General features: G+C 59.8%; 1 protein-coding gene across 1 annotated transcript in view; it reads right to left on the bottom strand.

Moving 5' to 3' along the window:
• TTBK1 (tau tubulin kinase 1) overlaps window positions 1-19,435 on the bottom strand; it is a 37,822-nt gene that overhangs the window by 11,321 nt on the left and 7,066 nt on the right. The window contains exons 7-12 of the mRNA XM_040643501.1: window positions 17,983-18,075; window positions 17,772-17,897; window positions 16,317-16,471; window positions 15,058-15,289; window positions 14,627-14,805; window positions 11,332-11,908 (exon numbers count right to left, since the gene is read on the bottom strand). Coding sequence (XP_040499435.1) covers window positions 11,332-11,908; window positions 14,627-14,805; window positions 15,058-15,289; window positions 16,317-16,471; window positions 17,772-17,897; window positions 17,983-18,075 — 1,362 coding nt within the window. The remainder of the gene's footprint in view (window positions 1-11,331; window positions 11,909-14,626; window positions 14,806-15,057; window positions 15,290-16,316; window positions 16,472-17,771; window positions 17,898-17,982; window positions 18,076-19,435) is intronic.

Raw genomic sequence — 19,435 nt, 5'->3', positions numbered from 1 at the left:
GTGTGTGTGTGTGTGTGTGTGTGTGTGTGTGTGTGTGTGTGTGTGTGGTTTTGAGTTTTTCGTGCATGCTTATGCTGGCCGGGGTCGGGGAATAGTGCAAGCTTATAATACAGTATTATTGCAGTACAAAAAGGGGGCGCCATGATGGGGGGGGAGGTTTAGGAATAAACTGGCTGGAATTCGGGACTTCTGGAAGGGTCCTCTCCCCAACCCCCTTCCCATCCCTCGCTCCCCTCCCCACCACGATTAGGAAGCGTCTCTCCACGCTGGGAGGGGATCCTCGGGTCCCTGGAAAGAAGGGGCTCAGCTGCCCCAGGCTGAGCTTCCCCCCTCCTACCAGTCCCACCTCTCAGGGGGCAGGGGCCAGCCCTCTCCTTGCTAAATACTGTCAAACATTAGGACCCCCACCCCCGCCTGCTCCCCCACGGAAGCCCCTCCAATGGGGGGAGAGGGGTCGACGGAGCAAGTGCAAAGGAAGCAGATGTTGGTCCCTGAGTTTTATTTTCGGGGGTGGGGAGGGAGAAGAGCTGGAAGTGGGGGCGTGTTTGGGGACCCCCAGGGCCCTCAGTCGTGGAGTGGGGTGGGGCAGGAGACACGGACGTAGAGGCGTGGGCAAAAAGGGGGTGTTGGGTGGCTCTGAGAGACCTAGGCTCAAAGCTTGGCTCCCCCTCAACTCTGGGCTCTTTGGCATCCAAGTGCAAGGCCAATTATGGGGGCGGGGGAAGGCTGTGGGCGGTGAGGTAACAGGGATCGGGGGTGGGGAGACGCCCCCCCGCCGGCCAGCCCCTGGTCTGCACCCCGGCCCTGGAAGCACTGAGGGGCGAGCCCCCGCCCCGGGGTCGGGGGCCCAGCGGCCGCGAGCCAGCGAAGGGGAAAGCAAACACAAAGTTGGCGCGGGCGCGGGGCGGCAGGGGGTAAACCCGGAGCGGGGGTACTTTAGCAGCAGGCAGCTCGGCGGGGGCGCGCGCGGGGGCGGGGCTGGGGAGCCGGCCTGTACCCTGGTCGCGCGCGTAGCAGCTAGTTAAAAAGACTGACCGTACATTCGTGGCGCGCGGGCCGCGGGGGCGGGCGTGTGGGGGCGGGTCCCGGGGGCGGGAACGGAGCGGAAGTGGTGATTGGGGTCCTGTTACAGTAGAGTTAGAAACCTGCGAAAGGTGCCCGGAAACGCGATCTTTGTGCTCTCCCAGCCGGGGGCTGCTAGTTTGCTGTTCGGAGAGTGGATGAAATGTGCGCGCGTCTATGGAGTGTGCGTGTGCGTGTGTGTGTGTGTGTGAGGGCCAGTTAGTCGCGGCAAGGTGAACCCCACCCCCCGCACCCACAAAGCCTGTGCAGGTAGAAGGGAGGGTAAGTGGTGGGACTGACGGCGGAGCCAAGTGGAAGGAGAAGTCTAGGAAGGTTCCCGTAGTCCTTTGGGCTTCATTGCCCCTCCTCCCCCACTGCTTCTCAACGCTTTACTTGGGGGAAGGGGCCCACTCAGGCTCCGGGGTGCCCTGAACTGGGAAGCCCACTGGGTGGTATGGGGAACCATTGGGGATATTTGAGGGATGTGGTCCTCAGGCTGGGAGCCTCTCCCGTAGGGAGAAGGATGCTTTAAAATTTTCAGAGGCTCGCCCTCTAGTCCCACGGGACACCTCTGTCCCCCAAAGGGAATAATGCAAACTTGGGGACATGCCCCCCAACTTGAGGAGAGTGATTTGCCACACTCCTTGTTACCAAGGACTGCCTATGGGGGCGGGCTGATTCCTGCCCTTTGGGTTGGAATCTCGGTGGAGTTTGGGGGTGATGTTCAGGCCCTCCTTACGGGTCTATGCTTCCATCCGCAGGTACCAAAGCAACCCAAAGACAGCAGAGGATATTCCATCCTCCCGCAGCCAGGGGTCCCCACACACTCCTGAGCATGGTCCCTCCTGGCCACGCAATATAGACAAGTTTACCGCAGATCCTCTGCCATCCAGTGGCCCAAGCTCTGCGCCCCCCCCCCCCCACTGCCTGGGCAGACAGCACCACCCCCTCCCCAGAAAAAGGGACCTAGGCAGGGCAGAGGAGAGAAAAGGAGGGTCCTGGGACCCTCTACAGAGAGGACCCCTACCTTTTCCTGGGATTGAAGGGGTCTGCCCACCCCTCTTGGCTCGGGAAGCAAGGGTTAATGTGCCAGTATGGCTCAAAGGCGCCATCATTCCCCCCCATGCTGGGCAAGGCTGTGCCCATTTTCCCCCAAACTGGAAATGCAGAGGGAGATTGATGGGTTCGGGATGCTAGAGGTTGGGATGAGTATTGAGTGGTTATTGCTGTGACCCAAGCTGCCTTGAGTGCGTGGGAGTGTCTGTTCATTACTGAGAATTCACTAGACCATTTTTCACTGACCCAGGGTCCTGTGCCCTCAGAGACAATCCTGGTCCTACCAGGAGGACTCCACTTACCACAAACAAGTTCACTGGCTCACACACACATTCAGGCACACAAACCATGAGGTCACCGACACTTACACACAGCACACACCACACAACCCCACTGGCCGTGATCTGCCTCTCTAAGAAGCCCACCTGATTTGAGTTCCCAGGAAGAACACCGTCCCCTCGAAGTGCTGCAGCCTTGGACAGAAGAAGGGGGTGGGGAGCCCTCAGGCTCCCAGAGGTTGCAAACTGAGTTCAGTCTCTGCCCTTGAACCAGTTTTGTTTGGCTCACAGTGATTTTTCTTTAAAAAGTTGTTCTTTTAAAATTTGATGCCAATAATTAAAAATTGGGAGATTTCACATAAAAATTGGAAGATAGTGGCAACATTGGCTGAGCTGAGGATGGGGGGAGTGCGTCTCCCATTTACCACGGTCCCCAAACCTGGCCACGCTTTGACATGGCTCGGCCCCTGCTGAGGTGTGAGTTGGTGACCCTCGGCTCAAATCTCCATGGCCAGTGCTCACCAACGCCAGTACCCGAAGCTCAGGCCCCGCCCCCCATACCTCAAAGTCATGGCTCTGAGCACCTGCCTTCTCACTGCGGCTCTGACTCCACCCACTGGATCTCCTGAACTGCTTTGGGATGCTTGGGGGTGTGGGATGGAGAGGGTGGGGCCTCTGGAAAGATAGGGTGGGCCACTTCAACCAACCCTGGTACTCTGGAGGGATACCCCCACCCCACACCATCCCACACCTCTGGAAAATGGAGAAAAAAGGAGAGTCTGGCTTCCTTTTAGATAGAGTGAGGAGGGGCCAAGCAGAAAGGACAGTAAATAGATCACTACACAGACTAAAATGCTGTAAAACTCCAATCAAACAAGACCTCAGTTATTCGGCATTGGCGGGTGTTTTTACGTTTTCGTAAATTAAATATTCTGATTAATCCATTAAATGCAGATAATACTGGGACCGACCTCATAGGCTATTATGAGGATTAAATGAGTTAATTCTGTAAAGTGCTTAGATCACTGCCTGGCACATAATCAGCCCTGTGTGCCAGTGACCGTTTAATAAAATAAAACATTAATAGTTGGAAGCCACCACTACATGCAGGGTGTGACTATAAAGTAAAAAACACCATTTTCAAAGTACAGTGAAGAGTGCTGCCTCTTCTTAGAGCTGACCCTGGGGAAGCTGTGTGCTTTCCCCCAGCAGGGAATCATTTCTTGAAATATTCTGACCTCCTCTTTGGGGAAAACCCTTCGGAGAAAGCCTGACAGCACTGCAGACTCACAACTTCCCTATCCAGCCTGGGACCTGGAGACAAGGAACTCAACTCCGAACCGTGCATGGCTCTGCCAAGCTGCACGTGAACTTGACCCAACACAGGTGGCTTCAAATGGCCTTCGCTATTTCCAGAAATCGGAGCCACCCTCAAAAGATAATCATGTTATCAGGATCCCCTCCTGTTGGCTCAGAGCTTTCCGGCTTACAAGACGCTCTCCCCTCCACCGCAGAGGGTGTGCAAAAGGATGTCCCTCAAAGGACAAAATATCTGAATCATGATCTTACTTTAAAGGACACACCCTCTCCCACAGGCATCAGTTTTTTTTTGGGGGGGGGGTGTCTGTGTGAAAATTCAGCCACCTTTGGAATGCTTAACAAGATTCCCCACCTCCAAAGGCTTTGGAAACAGAAATATGTATTTAACGCTAAAACGAGGCTGAAGCTAGTGCCGTCATCTTTGATAAGTCACGAGGCACTTTGGGATCTTAGAGCACCTCAGGGTTCTGGTCACTGAGTGGGAGCTGTGCTCAGGTAGTGGAACCCTCTGGAAGGGAATGCCGGATAACCGAGTGCTTGGTTTCATCTAACCCCAGATAGCATGGACCCTGCCCCCACGGCTGCTGCTGACTTTTGGAGCTGCTGGTGGACAGACTCCCCTTCACTTCACCCCCTGCCACTCGCTGGGGAGGGTGGGAAGAGGGCCAGAGGGGAGCGGGGAGGGAAGGGGGCAGTGCCGGAATGCAATGCGGAAGGCGGGAGTGGGGCTACTGTTCATCCCACCCCCTAACCTTTGTGCTTTGTGTTTTCTGTCCTTTCTTTTCAAAGAGTCTACCCTGACCCCTCCTCTACCCTCTGCAGAGCCACCTGAAACAGGCTGGAGGGCAACCTTGGGGAGGTTCAAAAGTGAGCGGCTGGGATGGGGGGGGGGCACAAGTACTAGGTAACGAGTCTGGCTTCGTTCCTAGCTGAGGAAGGTGCTCTTGGCCCAGACATCCTCCAGAAAGAACAGATTTTGAAGAAAAGAATGTAGTGAGTGTGGGCATAGCTTATGTGAGTGAACTAGACACAGTGCCAGCCAGCCATGAGGACATCTCAGCCGACAGCACTGCCCACCCACTTACGACATCCCCAAGCTGGGCCAAGAACCCTGAGGCCTCTACTGCAACCAGAGATAGCTGGGGAGTTGAAGGAAGTTGAGTTGGGAAGGAAGAAGAGTCAAAGGGAAAAGGCGGTAGAGAGAGGAGGCCAAGATGAGAGTAGGTACTTAGGAAACTACCAAGGACCGTCCAAATATTTTTCTGACTCCTTGACACACGCAAGTGCACCCTCACACACACCCACACACATAGGACTGCAACACTGCAAATTCAGTGGTGTCATTCACACTGGGGTCAATGTAAATGGTAAATGCCCTGGAATTGTGCAGTGCCCAGCCTAAGCATCTATCCATGACAGCCCTGCCACATGCACAAATGCTCATCTATAAGCACACTCATACTCACGAGCGTACATGCACGCACACAAGCATATACACAGATACAGTCTCACTGCAATAAATATTTTGCAAACCTTCAGGTCTCATCCCTTCCTTCCCTTTCTCTATAGGCACTACCCTTCCTGGCACCCTCTTCACCACTACTCCATTGCCCAGGGAAACAGAGGTGCTGGCTGACAGGGGCAGGAATGAGGAAAGGGAACCTTGGAGGTCCCTGCAGTGACAGGTTGGGGGCTGAGAAATGAGCAGAAAGGACATAGCGATCTGGCATTCTGACCCCCTCACCCATCTCCATATCCCTAGCTGATCTGCCTACCCTGTGCTCTGTCTTCACCATGGCCCCTGGGGCCCAACTGGCGTGGCTGAGCACTTACAGGAAGGAGTCACCCTCTAAGAGGGGCACTGGTGGGGCTGTGGCTGTCTGGGATTTGTCCTGAGCTCACAGCTGCTACCTCACCCTTAATAACCTACCGTCTCTGCCACTGCTTCTAGACTGGGTCTCCTCACCCCCAGGCTCCAGCTTCCTCTGACGGGCAGATGCCAGGTCCCCATTCATCCATCCTTGGCTCCTAAGGAGCTGGGCCAGGCCACCAAACCCAGCAGAGGGCGATGGCATATATGCCTTGGGTGAAGGGCAGCCTACAGTGGCCTGAGCTCCAAGCCTCCTGGGTCAGATGTGGGAGGCAGGAGCTCTGTCCTCTGTGACAGTGGCATGCGGTAGGCTCACTGGGTCACAGGACTGCGCCCCCCCCCCAACATCACTGAGTATGGCTCTCCCTACCAAACCCCAAACCTAGCTGACTAGGCCCGCATCGCATACACAGGGGCACATGCCTTGCCCCATGCAGATAGACAGACACTCCTCGGGAGGGTCTCCGTCTTCTGCCACTCCCCCTCAGGGGCGAACCAGGCCCCGCCACGCCAAGAAATCACAGATTAAACAGAATCGACTCCATGCTAGACTGCCTCTGACCCGGCATGTCTTGTCTCCCTGCGGCCTTGCTTTCCACTGGACTCTGGACCCACTGGTGGCTCCAGCCCTGTGTCTCTGTCCTGTCCCTGAATCGGCACCGACAGCCCCACCCCCCCCTGCACCATTTGGCTGGCACCAAGCAAAGGGAGACGTGGGGGGGTGGGGGTGGGCATTACAGTACCTTGGGCCAACGTTATAGGGGGCTGTATTGCATGATGGGGTGGGATGGGGTGTGTGAGTGTGTGATTATTGCGTCCTGGGAAGGAACCATGGTCTCTGCCTGCTCCCCACCCCCCCCACCTGCCCCCTCCAGGAGGGGGGGGAGCCCAGCCTAGGTCTTGTGGGTGAAGCGGGCCCACACCTGCTGCAGCTGGGACCGCGAGATGCGGAGCACCGAGGGCACGAGTCTGTGGTTGCCGGCGGCGAGGGGCGCGTGGCGCCGGTGGGGCGCCCGCACGGGGCTGCTCTCCGCCGAGCGGCTGCGCTGAATGAGGGAACCGGAGGAGCTGCCGCCGCCAGGGTGAGGGTAATGCTCGGTCTCCAGCGTGGAGGAGGAGAACACGGAGGACGCCAGTCGTCGCAGAGGGCTGTACCGCGGGAGGGAGTGCCCCGAGAGTCTGTCCTCCTCCAACTGAAAGAGACCAAGAGAGTGGAGGGAAAAGAGGCATCAGGCACAGACTCGACAGCTCCGTCTCGGGGGCCACCCACCGCTCACAGCCCCTGCGGCGCTGGCGTCCCGGGCAGGGGGGCAAGGTCGGGCAGGTGGAGGTGGTGCACTCCACCCCGTCCTGCCTCAGAACCTAGACTCTGGCCGCCAACTCCCTTCCCAGTCCTCCTCCTCTCTGGCACTCCTCACACCGCGGTCTCCTTGCAGAGACCTTGGTGCTCACCCCTGCCTTGGGCAGCCTACCTGCCTTAGCCCTACCCAGCTCAGAGCGCCCTCCGGACTGAGGAATCCTCCCCTGCGGGAAGGCCCGTCTGCAACAGCTGCCTGCCATCTGTCTCCCCAGCTGTTCTTACCCCTCAGGAGGTCTGGAGAACATTTCCTGCACACCCTCTGCCCCGGTCACCGGGAAGGGGGCAAGGGCTCCGCGACAGAACGTAGCAGAAGGGTAGGACTCTGGAGTCCAAGGACTCATGTTTGCATCCCAGCTCCACCGCTCACTACCTGGGTGACCTCAAGCAAGTTACTTCACTTCTCATGCCTCAGCTTCCTTACCTGTAAAATGGGGGCAACAATGTTTCCCAGCTCATGGGGTTGTTATAAGAATTAGATGTTATGATAGACACAGCACTTAGGACTGCCATGGAGTAAATGCTGTGTCATGTGAGCTGTCTGATCATCCTTTAAGTCACTCTTGAGAATGAGGAGAGGAATAGAGGAGTGGTAGGGGGAGGGGCAGACTGAAACCATTCCTCCAAAGTGGCTTTTTCCTTGTCCTCTCCCAGCCGAGCCACAAGGCAGTGGCTGGGAGGGCCTTCGCCACATCACAAGCATCAGGAAGAATCCTGTCTGTGCCCTCCTGCCCTCGTACCCTCAGAGGGCAAAGGGAAAGTGGGCCTGTGGGGATGGAAATGTTGGCTTGGGAGTCACCAGACCTTTCCCACCCTGACCCCTAGCTCTTCCTGTGACTGAAGCCAGTTTGAATAGCTTGGGGGCAGGGGCTGAGGATGGCCTGGGCCAGCTGCCAGAGAGCTGCAGAGGAGGGGGCCCAGGACACTCAGCTCCAGGGCTCCCTTGCTGACATCAAATCGGGGCAGAGGGACCCAATGCAGAACCTCCATCAGAGAGGGGAGGAAAGAAGATTCCATAGGATTGCCTTTGCCCCCACCCTGCTTTCCCTTCCCCTTCTCTTTGGCCAAGTCTAGGTTCCTTCTGAGCTGGTCCTAGCTGTGCTGAGAATTAAGGGTCTGAGGCCCTCCGGCCAGGAGACAGGCGTGCCAGCAGCCGCCCCCAGCTCCTCCCACGGCACATGTGCGTGGCTTGAGTTTAACACCCCAGCCAGAGTTTGGTCAGCTTCCGGGTGGACTTAATCCCAGCATGCCCCTGCCCCTTCACTTGCTTCCCATGCCCAGCTGAAGCACCACCTTTGCGAGACCACTCAGCTTCCCAGGCAGGCTCCCTATTCTAGCAAAGAAGCGTTCTCTGTTAAATACCTTAGGGCCCTTGACGATGAACACCCATGTCCACACCTTGGCATCCCCACCCCCACTCGAAACGCTGAGCTCCAAAAGGGCAGGACTGCGAAGCCTTGTTCTTTGTCTCCCCGCCCCCAGCATACTGCCTGGCACATGGCAGGGAAATGCTCTAGCCGCCACCAAGCAAAAGTCCACATACTCAGGGAATGCTGACCTGCGGTGTTATCAGCCAGAGACAGCCGGCAAAGGATGGCAAACATCCCTCCCCCAAATCACACACTCTGCCGCCTTCCCCTCTGCCCTAGATTTCCAGCCACTTCTAATTTGCACCTTCAGTTCCTTGGGGAAGAAAGTGAGGTGTGTGCAAAGAAAAAGCTTAAAGTATCATGGCATTCCCCCCCAAGAACAAGAGATGCTCTAAAATTATGCCTGGTTCCACAGTATCCTTGTCCCTGCTCCCCGCGGGGCGGGCGGGGCGTAGATGACAGCGTTTCGAGGGCTCATATCCTTAGGGATCACTGTTATTGTGAGGCAGTTCACACATCAGCCACTGAGCAGAGCAAGCTAGATCTAGGAGGGGATTCCCTGCAGGAACGTGGCAGGGTGGGGGTCCGCAAGCTGACTCCAACGTGCGGCCAGGCTTGGGAGCCCCCACGTAGGCTGAGATCGGGACTCCCTCCAGACCAAAGAAAAGAAGGAACAAATGCGCCAGTCCCCTTCTCTGTCTTCCTGTGCCCCTGACAAGGAAGGTCCCTGCTTCGCCTGTACTGTGCTACACCGAATACTCGGTATTGTCACCCGCCACGCGCGCGCGCACACAGGCCACCGCATGCACTGCTGTGCCCAAGGCGCACCTGCTGACATGGCCCCGGCAGCAGGTGCACACACACGTGTGCATGCCCCCCTCCCACGCGCTCGGGCTCTCTGTGGCCTGCGTGCGCTCCTCTCCTAAACACACAGGCCTCACCCCGCGCTCACCCCGCTCTACCTCTGGACCGCTGGCGAGCCTGGGCTAAAGGCTTAGCTCCTCCCAGCCTCGGTTTCCTTACCTTTTAAAGGGGGGGATTGCCTTATTCACGTTACTGCTGTAAGGAAGACACACGTGACGGACGGAGGCGCTGCGACAGTGCGGCTCTGGTCACTGTCGCGGGAATTATGCTCTGATCCTTCTCAGCCCTCCAGCTCTGCCACCCCCATCCCGGCCTCCAGGGTTCTCCGTGCTCCCGCAGACCCGCTGCATGCTGCGTAGACCGCCGGTGCGCACACCCACACCCACGTGCACGCCTGAGCTACGCAGACACGGAAACACGCACGTGCACACGCACACAGCTGAAGAAGGCTAACCGGCTTCGCTGCTGTGCGCTGTGGGGAAACCAAGGCCCAGGAATACCTAACACGCCCTCCAGACACATACAACTCACTGCGTGCCCACAGCGCAGCAGGACCTGAGCCCCACCCTGAGTCTACACGAGGCCCCCGCCCGCTCCCCGTCTCTCTCTCCTTACCCGGGCGGCTGCAAGTCCCTCCTATAAGGACCATTCCCAGGACCCGGGAGGAATCTGAAGGTGAGGAAAACCTCCCAGAGAGCTCAGCTCCCTCTCTGAGACCCAGTTGGCCTGTAGTCAACAGGAGGGGCCCAGCAGAGGACCCAGGTCCAGAGCCCCGGCCCCCTGACCTTGATTCTGGGCTGTCTCTCTACCCGACACCACCACTGTCGGCCTCCCCTCCTAGACTCTGCACTTCCTATGACCTCTGATGCCTCTGGTACCCGGCACAGGCCAGATGCTCAGCAAGTGTGGAAGGACTCGGTACCCAACAGCTGAATGAGTGCAGGAAAAAATGAGAGAGGAGTGAGACAGAGCTTCCTCTCTGTCCAGTGCTGGCCATGGTGGGAACAAGGTCCCCAGCCCAGTCGTGCTGGCCCACACCCTGCCCTGGCTGAGCCTCCAACTCAGGTTGGCTAGGACCTCTCTGGGTGGGGGCTCAGAGTTCCCACTTTCTAAGCCCCCAGTTTTCAGAGTCCATGGCACGGCTTGGATGCACACCCCTAAAGCCGTCTTTTCTAGACAAGAGGATGGGGACTGGACACAGCCCTGCCTGGGGCTGCTCTTCTCCAAGGCACCCACGTGCTCCCAGGCCGGCCTCCCAATCTGCACAGGCAGCAGACTGATCTGACCCTGGCCCTGAACCCTGGCATTTTCCAGAGCCACCTGGCACACGCCCCTGACATGGGGTGACTGAGTGGAACGCGGCACAGCCCCGGAGCCCTCCAGCATCACCTCCTTGGCTCTCCCCGGCCCCTCTGAGGAGCCACGCTCCCTTCAAAACCACTCCGTGATGGCACCACTGTCCACCCAGAACTCTTGGCATCAGCCGAGAACCCCTGCTCACAGCCCCTCAGTCCTCTCCCGAACACCTCTTGGTTCCGTCCACCCTGCCCACATCCAGAGCCCCTTGCCTGGTCCAAGCCACCAGGGTGCTCTCCTGCTGGCGCCTGCCGTGGGGCCTTCCTGCTTGTAGTTCTGGGCCCTTTCATCCGTTTTCACCCACCCAGCAGCCAGAGGGATCATTCAAGAGCACCGATGCGATCATGGCACACCCCTGTTTAAAAGCCTTGGGTGGCTCACCGAGCTTTCCGCATCGAACCCTCACCCTTTAGCTTCGCCCCGAGGCCCTCCGGGCCGGGCCGGGCACCTGCCTCGCAGCCTCACCTGCCCTGCGACACACCATCAGGGCGGCGGGTTCTGATGGCCGCCAGGCCTTTGCACGCACGGTCCCCTTGGCCCCGGAGGCCTTTCTCCTGCTTTGTCAGCTGACTGACGCCGCTCATCAGGCGAGACTCAGCTCAGACCGTGGAGGGCACTTCCTCTGGGAAGCTCTGGCCTCCCCCAAGTGTGGCTTTGGACCCTTAAACCTGTCTACCTTCCCCGCAGCCTGCAACTGTCGGGTGCTAGTCAGCAGCCCCCAAGGAGCCCACGGGGAGCACTCCAGGCCAACACTATGGACATCCAGGGCTGGGGAGTGGGGTGCAAGCCCAAGCTTACCTGTCTCTGCGGGCCTGTGGGATCCGACTCTCTCCGTCGAGGGCGGGGTCGTCGAGGGCGGGGTCCCGAGTGCAGGGTCGAGTGGGAAGGGCTGCCGGGCGTGGGGGGCTGCGACGTCTCTGACCGGCCTTCGGCCTGGCTCGGCTGGGGTGGGAGGGGCTGGAATGGAGTCTGCCGAGGGTCCTCCTCAGCCAGCGTCTGCATGCCTCGGCCCCGGGGCCTGACGGTAGGCTCTGCCCCCGGCCGCCGCCGCTCCTCGCCCTCCTCAGGCAGCGGCCGCAGCTCCTCAGGCTCCTCGTCCGTGGTGCCCGACGTGCTGGGCTCGGCCCCTGGGGGGAAGTCCTTGAGCTCTGTCTCCTTGTCAATGATGACCCACTCCTTGCTGTCAAAGTCCTCCTCCTCGGCCAGCGGCACGGAGCGGAAGGCGTTGCTAAGGGCCTCCTGTTCCACGGAGGCGGACACGTCCATGCGGCCGCTGGCCTGCCGGTCGGGGTGGCCCGTGTCCACTGACAGCATCTGGGCCGGCTGCGAGGAGCAGGCCTGGCGCGAGGGGGAGCCGGGCAGGTCCATCCGCGACCTGCAAAGCCACCCGAGGGAGGCTCAGTGCCCAGCCTCTCCAAATCTCCAAGGAACCCGAGCAGGAGGCCAGGGGGAGCGCGCCGCCTGGAGCCCGCTGAGCAGAACATCTCTCCCACCGGGGCCAGGCCTCCTCGCCTCCCGGCTCACCGCCCCGCCCACCTCACTGCCCTAGAGAGCCCATCCATTCACGCGTTCATTCATTCATTCATTCGCTCAACACAAGGATTCGGATGCTTACTGTGTTCCAGGAATACAAACACGCAGAAAATAAAACCCGGGTCCTGTGCCCAAGCAACACTCTCTTCGGGACCACCCGGGAAACCCAATCTCCCGAAAGCCAACTTTATGCTCCCGGTGCAGTGCTCACACCCTATCAGAGGCTCCCTCCTGCTGCCGTCAGGGCAAAAGCACCCACCTTGCCCTTGAGTGGGTAGATGGTCTTTCTAGCTTCTTCTACCACCACCCTCCAGGCCTGCCTGGCTGGTTTCACCACCCTCAACACTCCCAGCCACTCCAGTGGCTCCCAGCCTTGAGGACAAAGTCCATATACCTTAGTTTGGCACTCAAGTGGCCAGGCCAAGGCCCAGGTTCACCATTCTCCTAGCCAGACCCATCTCCGATTCACTGGCTTTTACCCAAACTGCCCGTGTGTTCAAACTTCGGTGCCATTACGCCTGTCCCTCTCTGCACACCCTTTGCCATCCCACCAGGCATGGATGGCACCTCCTGTGGGGAGCCTTCCTGTCCTGCTCGGGGGCTAGTTTGTCTTCCCAGAGCGGTCTGTGTACCCCTCTCACCAAGGAGTGGAGCACGTGTGTTTACATATCTGCCTCCCCAAGAGGCCGTGAGCTCCGCCAGGCAGGGGCTAGGTCACGCTGGGCCAGGGATCCTACCTTGGGACATCTCTTCTGTTGTTACCTTCCACTGTGCGGTGAACCTCACATTACTTCCAGAGGTTCTCAGCCTGGGAGGGGGCTGGGAATCAGCCCCGAGGTGAAGGTTTTGCTGCTTGTAGGAAAGGCGCCCCCCACTGAGACCCACGGAGGCTTAGCTCCCCAGGGTGGTGTACACCCTCACACTCGGCTGTGGGCGGGGGGCTGACTCTTATTCTCCCCCAGCCTCAAGCCTGTGAGAGAAGGGGGTGCGGCTCNAGCCACTGTGCGGCTTTCTCAACCTCCTCCCACCCTGGTCTGTGGGACTTACCTCCTCCCTCTCCACGAGATTTTTACTGATTGAATAAGGCTTAAAGTACATACATCCCTGAGGGAGGCCATCCAGGGTCTCCCGGAAATGGCTGATGTGGCTTCCTTTCCTGAGCGCGTGGTTTGTTTTGGTGGACATAAAGGTGAGAGGGTGCCCAAGGAAGAGAGGGGCTGAAGGTGGGGGAAAGGGGGTGAAGAAAGGAGGGGAAGGTGGGCCATCCAATCTCATCTGCTTCATACTTTTTCCTGCTCCCAAGAGCCCCAGAACCCACCCAGACCCTCTGCCCTGCCCTACAAGATCCTGAACCTTCCCTTCCAGAACATTTCTCCTCAGCTGTCTCCTCTTCATATTAGCCCTGAAACAAGGGTTCTCTCTGAGTCAAACCAATCTGCTCTTCAGGACTGTCTGTTCAGGGCATTCCCACCTGTCCTCTCCACTGATACCCCTTCCACACTGCCCTCCCTTGGTTCTCCTTGTTTCCTCAACCCTCTGGGCTACCATGGATGCAAACGAGGCCTTCAGTCCCAGGGAGGCCAACCTGTGTGAGTGTGAGTGTGAGAGTGTGAGGGTTGTCGGCAACCTGGGCACAGGGCCCATGTCCCTCCGTCCTGGGGTTGCTGCGAGGACTGGCATAGGCCTCTCCTGTCTTGAGTATTGCCACACTTCAAAGGGGCACTGTGTCCCATCCCAACGGCAGGGTACAGTATGGAGCAGAATCCAGAGAAGGGGCCATGGGTGAGGTGGGGAGGAGAAGGCACACAGCGTGGATGGGAAAAAGTACCCCATCCTCCTGAGCTGGGCCTTGGGAAAAGTCCCCTTTCCTGGTGCAGAGAAGACCGCAGCCCTGCTGGGCGGTGAAGCCCCACCCAGAGCCAGGCCAGGGTGGGGACATCTCTCAGAGGCCTCGGGTGGGGTTCTGACGCTGGTCCCTGATGGCCATGGGCCACCCTCACATCCCTCCATCCTGAAGGCTCATTTTGGCTCTAAACTCTCCGTCCCACCAACCAGATTTCCCCTCCCCCCCGCCCTGTGACATTCAGATCCCTGAGCCCTGACCCCCAAAACTTGATCCACCCCCTCTTGGAGCTGAGCGCTCCCTGAGCTCTCCTCCCAGGCCCCTCCCCCAAAGCTGAAGGGAGCCTAGTCAGCTGCTCTGAGGCATCAGTAATGAGTCTCTAGGGAGAGGTTCTGGGAGCACACCCACCTACCGGCTCACCCCTCACCCCCTCCTGGGCCTGGGGACCCAGCCTACCCCTCCTACAGCCCGCCTCCACCCCACATCCCTTTGTGGCGTGAGCTGGGACCTCTGTACCCCCCACCCCTCTCCAGGCCTTGTCACTGACTAACCAAGTCCGACCCCAGGCCCAAGGATACCCCCCTCAACACTCCCAGGGTCCCCGCCTACCTCCACCTTGAATCTGATCTTTCTTGTAGAGCAGCTGAGCGAAGGCTGAAGGGACCAGGGGGCCTTTGGCTGTACCCCCCGCCACCCCGCCCCGGGCCCCAGACCTACCTCCTCTCATGCAGTTCCACCCGCCCGTCCGCTGTGGAAAGCCTCTCGGACTCAGGGCTGTTGACCCTCCGGTAGCGAAGAGAACGGACTGGGGTTGTCGGTGAGTCTGGAGGGGCACGCACCGGGGAGCTAGGGACCCCCACAGCTCGGCTCTGCTCCTCTTCCACCACACAAGGGGTCTGCAGGAGAGGGGAGTCCCATGAACGGGGGCCGACAGGGTGGCTGTGGGTCAAGTGCTTTTCCCAGGGTGAAAGAGGTAGCGGGAGGTCGACGCTGGTGATCCTGACATGGGCCGAGGCCATGGAGGCAGGGCCAGCGGGCGTGTGGCCGGGGAGAGGGTACACAGGAGGAGCGGGAAGGGGGCCGTGGGCTGGGAACCAGGGTGGGAGCGGGGCAAGGCCACCCACGTCCTTCTCTCTGGCTGCAGTTACTTTGCCGATGTTGATCCGGAGTTTGTTTCGGTTGACGTCCGTCTCCTCCCAGACTTCAGCCTCAGGACCCCCGGGGTGGGGGGCCAGGTGGGGGCTGGGACCTAGCCCCTCAGGGGGCCGCCCGGGCAAGATTGGGGGTGCGTTCTCCTGGTCGCTCAGGTGCTCGCCCTGCAGCACGTCCTCGGTGTTCTCCCGGAGCAGGTCCCCGGGCACCGGCGTCACGTTGACCACCCTGGAGAGGCCGGGAGGGGCCGTGGGCAAGGCTGGCAGGGGGGCTCTCTCCTCCCAGCACGGGCCCCACAGATCACTGCCACCCCGGGAAACCGGCACAAGGGAGGCCTCAGCGGGGCCCATCACCATCCCCGGCTCACCAAGGAGATGCAGCTGCCCAGCACGGGCGCCACATCACCCCATCAGTTTAGGAGACCCATTTCCCGGCCCTGCCAGGTTTCCATTGCAGTTCACTGGCCGGCCTCATGTAGACCAGCACTGGGTCTGCAGAGAAGGACCGTTTGGGAATTCCTGGAGCGGTATCTCTACAGAACGGGGACCACGATGTGCCGTCAGGCCCTGCGGAGGCCCCTTTCTGGAGCCCCTGCCCATGTCTCTCCCTGGCTCCTCCCCGGGGCAGGCTGGGGGACCCCTCCTCACTCTGCCCGCCCCCCTCAAGTGCCTCTAGTCTCTGTGCTGGTCACCCAGTTCTGATACCGCAGACCGGTCCATGGCAAATATCCCAGACCCAACCACAAGCACTCTGAGGACGGGCCTGCAGGTGTTTTCTCCGAGCCCCACAGGGCCAGGTGCCAGGGCTCAAGCCACGTCCCCTGAAGGAATGCGTGCGAGCAACAGAAACAAACTGTGGGGCTCGGGTCATTGCACTCAGGGCTCCACACTCCCCAGTAAGGTCAAAATCTCCGAATGAGGACGCCCACCCTGTCCCCACGTTGAAGGTGAGGTGTGGCAGAACTGCCTGGGGTTCGAGTTTCCCAGTTCGAGAACCCACTGTTGAGCACCAAGAATAGGAAGAACAACCAGGTGCGCCCAGGGAGGAACCAGGGAGAGACATGGGCAGGGGCTCCAGAAAGGAGCCTCCGCAGGGCCTGACGGCACATCGTGGTCCCCGTTCTGTAGAGATACGGCTCCAGGAATTCCCAAGCGATTCTTCTCTGCAGAGGAGGAGAGGACTGGCTTTTTGGGCAACAGTCGCGGGCAGGTGTCACCTGGACCCCCACTGGGCCATTGTCCCTCCCAAGACTCACCCAAACATGGCTGCCGTCTGCCGGGTGTTCTGCTGGGGTGGAGTAGAGGTGCTCGTGGACAAGAGGGCATCATTGCCCGCCTTCTCCCAGTCAAAGGCCTCATTCTCAGCGATGCCCCGCTCCTTCATGCTGTTCTCAAACACCGACATGATCAACTGCAGGGGTGGGGGTGGCGGGAGGACAGAGAGGTGACCCTGGGGCTAGCCAGGAGGAGGGGGGCCGTTGCCGAGATTGCAGGGGGAAGAGAGGGACCTTCCAGGACAGGGATGGGCCGAGAGGGGGCACTGGAAGGAGAAGGGCACATTGATTTTAAATGAAAACATGCACATGATACGCAAATCAGCATGCAAATTACCATCTTGGTTTGAGCCCCACGGGCTGGACACCAGCCCTCTGAGATCTGTCCCCTGCTTACCATCCCCAGCCCACTCTGCCCTCCCCACCATCTCAGGAAGCCTCAGCAGCCCGGAAGCTCTGGTAGTTTCCCAAAGCCACCACCTGGGGTCACGCTCTGCACAGGCTGCTGCCTCTAGCGGCCCAGCCTAACCCACCAGTCCTCTCCTCTACGAAGCCTTCCCTCATTCCCCCACCCACACACTCCCCGATCTGCCACTCTCTGTTCCTAGCAGCCAGCACACTGTGTGCTCGCTTGCTTGCAGCTGTCTGGTCTGGGGAACCCCACGAGGAGGACTGGGGGGCAGGGCCTTCTATTGCCCAAGTGAGGCATCCCTGCCAACCACCAGGGCTCTAGGCTCAGGACACGGTGGGCACCTGGAGACCGTCAGAGGCCCCCAGACCATTCCACTTCTGACTTAGCTCTCTCCAGAATGCAGGGCAGGGTCTCTCTGCTGGCAGGACCCACTTTGCTGAGGGCCCCCTGTATGCCTGTCGCTGTGCTCCCTCGGGTGTGTAGACTTGTGCCTGGCACATAGTGGGTCCTGGGCAGAACACGGCTGATCTCCTGTTAGGGTCTAAGTGAGTCCCCTAGGGGTGTGATGGTGGGACCTTGGAGAAAGTCCTGGACTTAGGAGTCAGAAGATGTGCCTGAGCCCAGCCCTGCTCCCGACCGTGCTATCAGGCTTTAGTTTCCTCATCTGTGAAATGGGGACAATGCAGGGTTCTGGTGTGAAGCACTTGAGAGCACTTGCTTCGTTAATTGTGAAGTGTTAGAATAATCACATAAGGAACACACATTATCACCAGAGGCTTGTTTTGAAGTTTAAATGCGTTAATGCGTGAAAAGCACTGAGAAGAGGGTAAGCTGTTGGTAACTCTCAGCTGTGAACACCACTTACAAGAGCACGAAACAGAGTCATGCAGTTGGAAGACGGGGTGGGGGCGGGGGATGCGCAGGGCTCAGCTGGCAGGGGAGCGGGGCCTCGGCAGTACGGGTGCTGCTGGGGACGGTCACCCACAGACGTCCAGGGGTGCGGGGGCCGGGCGGCAGGCTCCCACCTGGTAGTCGGGCTTGGTGAAGTAGTCGAGGCCGGCGATGTGGTCCAGGAAGAGGTGGAACTCGGAAGGCATGTGCTTCAGCAGCATGCGGTGCTCATACTTCTCCTTGATCATCCCTACCTGCTCCTGGAGGCCAGAGGGCACGGGGTGATGGAGCCCCCGGGCCCCCACGCCCCCTCCGCCTCCTCAGACCCAGCCGCAGGGGCCTCACCTTGTCCTTGATCTTCCTCCAGGGCAGCTGGCCCACTGCAAACTCCACCAGCATGTAGAAGAGGGACCACAGGTCATCATGGCGGCCCATCTCCTGGGGGGACGAGGGGAGTCACCCACAGCTCTCAGGTCTTTCCCTCGGACGGGGGGGGGGGGGGGACCCTTCCCGAGGGGGATCCCTCATGAACCGCCAGACACGCAGAATCCCAGTGTCAAAACTTCTGTCCATGCTGCTTCACCCCACACACATTGATGGTGCGACCAGAGAGGAGGGAATCCCCCGACACAAGGAAGAAGGTGCGGCCGCGGGGAGACGGCAGCGGAGCCTTCTTCCAGCCAGGGTCTCTGGCGTGCCAGCTCTCGGCCTCTGCCCCGTACTTCTCTCCCCACCTCGACAGCCGCCCGCCCTGCCCTCTTCCCCGGCGGCACGCTCTGCCCCTGACCAGGGCCCTGCTGCCCCCGCCTCCTCAGGCCCGGCTCTGCCACTCACCCGGTTCTTGTGGGCATTGACTGAGGCGTAACGAACAGTCCCTCGAAACCCGGCCACATTCCGGGGCTGCAAAAGGGAGAACACAGCAGGGCCCTCACCGGCTGCCCCTGACTCCGGCCACATCTCCACCACCCTGCTGGCCGAGCCCTGACTCCCTACCCCTCCCCCAGGCCTGACACACCAACCCCAGTCCTACCCCTGCCTCCTGACCCTGCTCACGGCCCCTGTGTCCACGCCGGACCCGGGTGGGCAGCCGGGTCCCGGGGGGCGGCTATGCATCCACCAGGAGCCCTGTGAGCCAGGGGACGGGCCGAGAGTCTCAGGACTGAGCTGGGCGCTGCTCGTACTGAACCCAGCCTGGGCCTGCTTAGGCAGCTGCGGGGAAAAACTGATGAAGGGTTCCCGGGTCGGGGAGCCGGCGAGGGGCGGTACTCACGGGCCGCACGTCCCCCGTGGTGTTGGTGTACTGCCGGGCCAGCCCGAAGTCCAGCATGTAGCACTTTCTGTAGGTGGAGGGCAGCCTGCCCATGGCAAAGTTTGACTGGGGAAGACAACAGCTGTGACCGTGGGGCTCCAGCCCCCCCTGGCCCACCTCGCGGGGCGCCAGGAAGCGTGTCTGAGCGCGAGCACCACCATGTACCGCAGCTGGTTGTGTCCCAGCTGAGAGGCAGATGGGATTACCCTCATCTTAGAGATGAGGAGACTGAAGGTCAAAGCTTCCGGGGCTTCTCCAAGGTCACACAGCAGGCGATGACCCAGCTGGGGGTTGAACCGAGGTGTGTGTCCTGCCCTCAATCCTTGGGACGCCCCAGCAGGGCCGTGTGGCTTAGTGTCACTGTCCTGCTCTGAGGCAGCAGAAGACCTGCATTGTTCTTGCTGTGTGACCTTGGCCCATTCAACCGATCTTTCTGGACCTTGGTTGTCAGCCCTTATTTAAACTGGAGGTTTGTACAACACCCAGATC

The sequence above is a fragment of the Ursus maritimus genome, unplaced genomic scaffold (genome assembly GCF_017311325.1).
Source record: "Ursus maritimus isolate PB19 unplaced genomic scaffold, ASM1731132v1 scaffold_29, whole genome shotgun sequence".
NCBI classification, from domain to species: Eukaryota; Metazoa; Chordata; class Mammalia; order Carnivora; family Ursidae; genus Ursus; species Ursus maritimus.
This window is presented reverse-complemented; position numbering and strand designations above follow the sequence as displayed.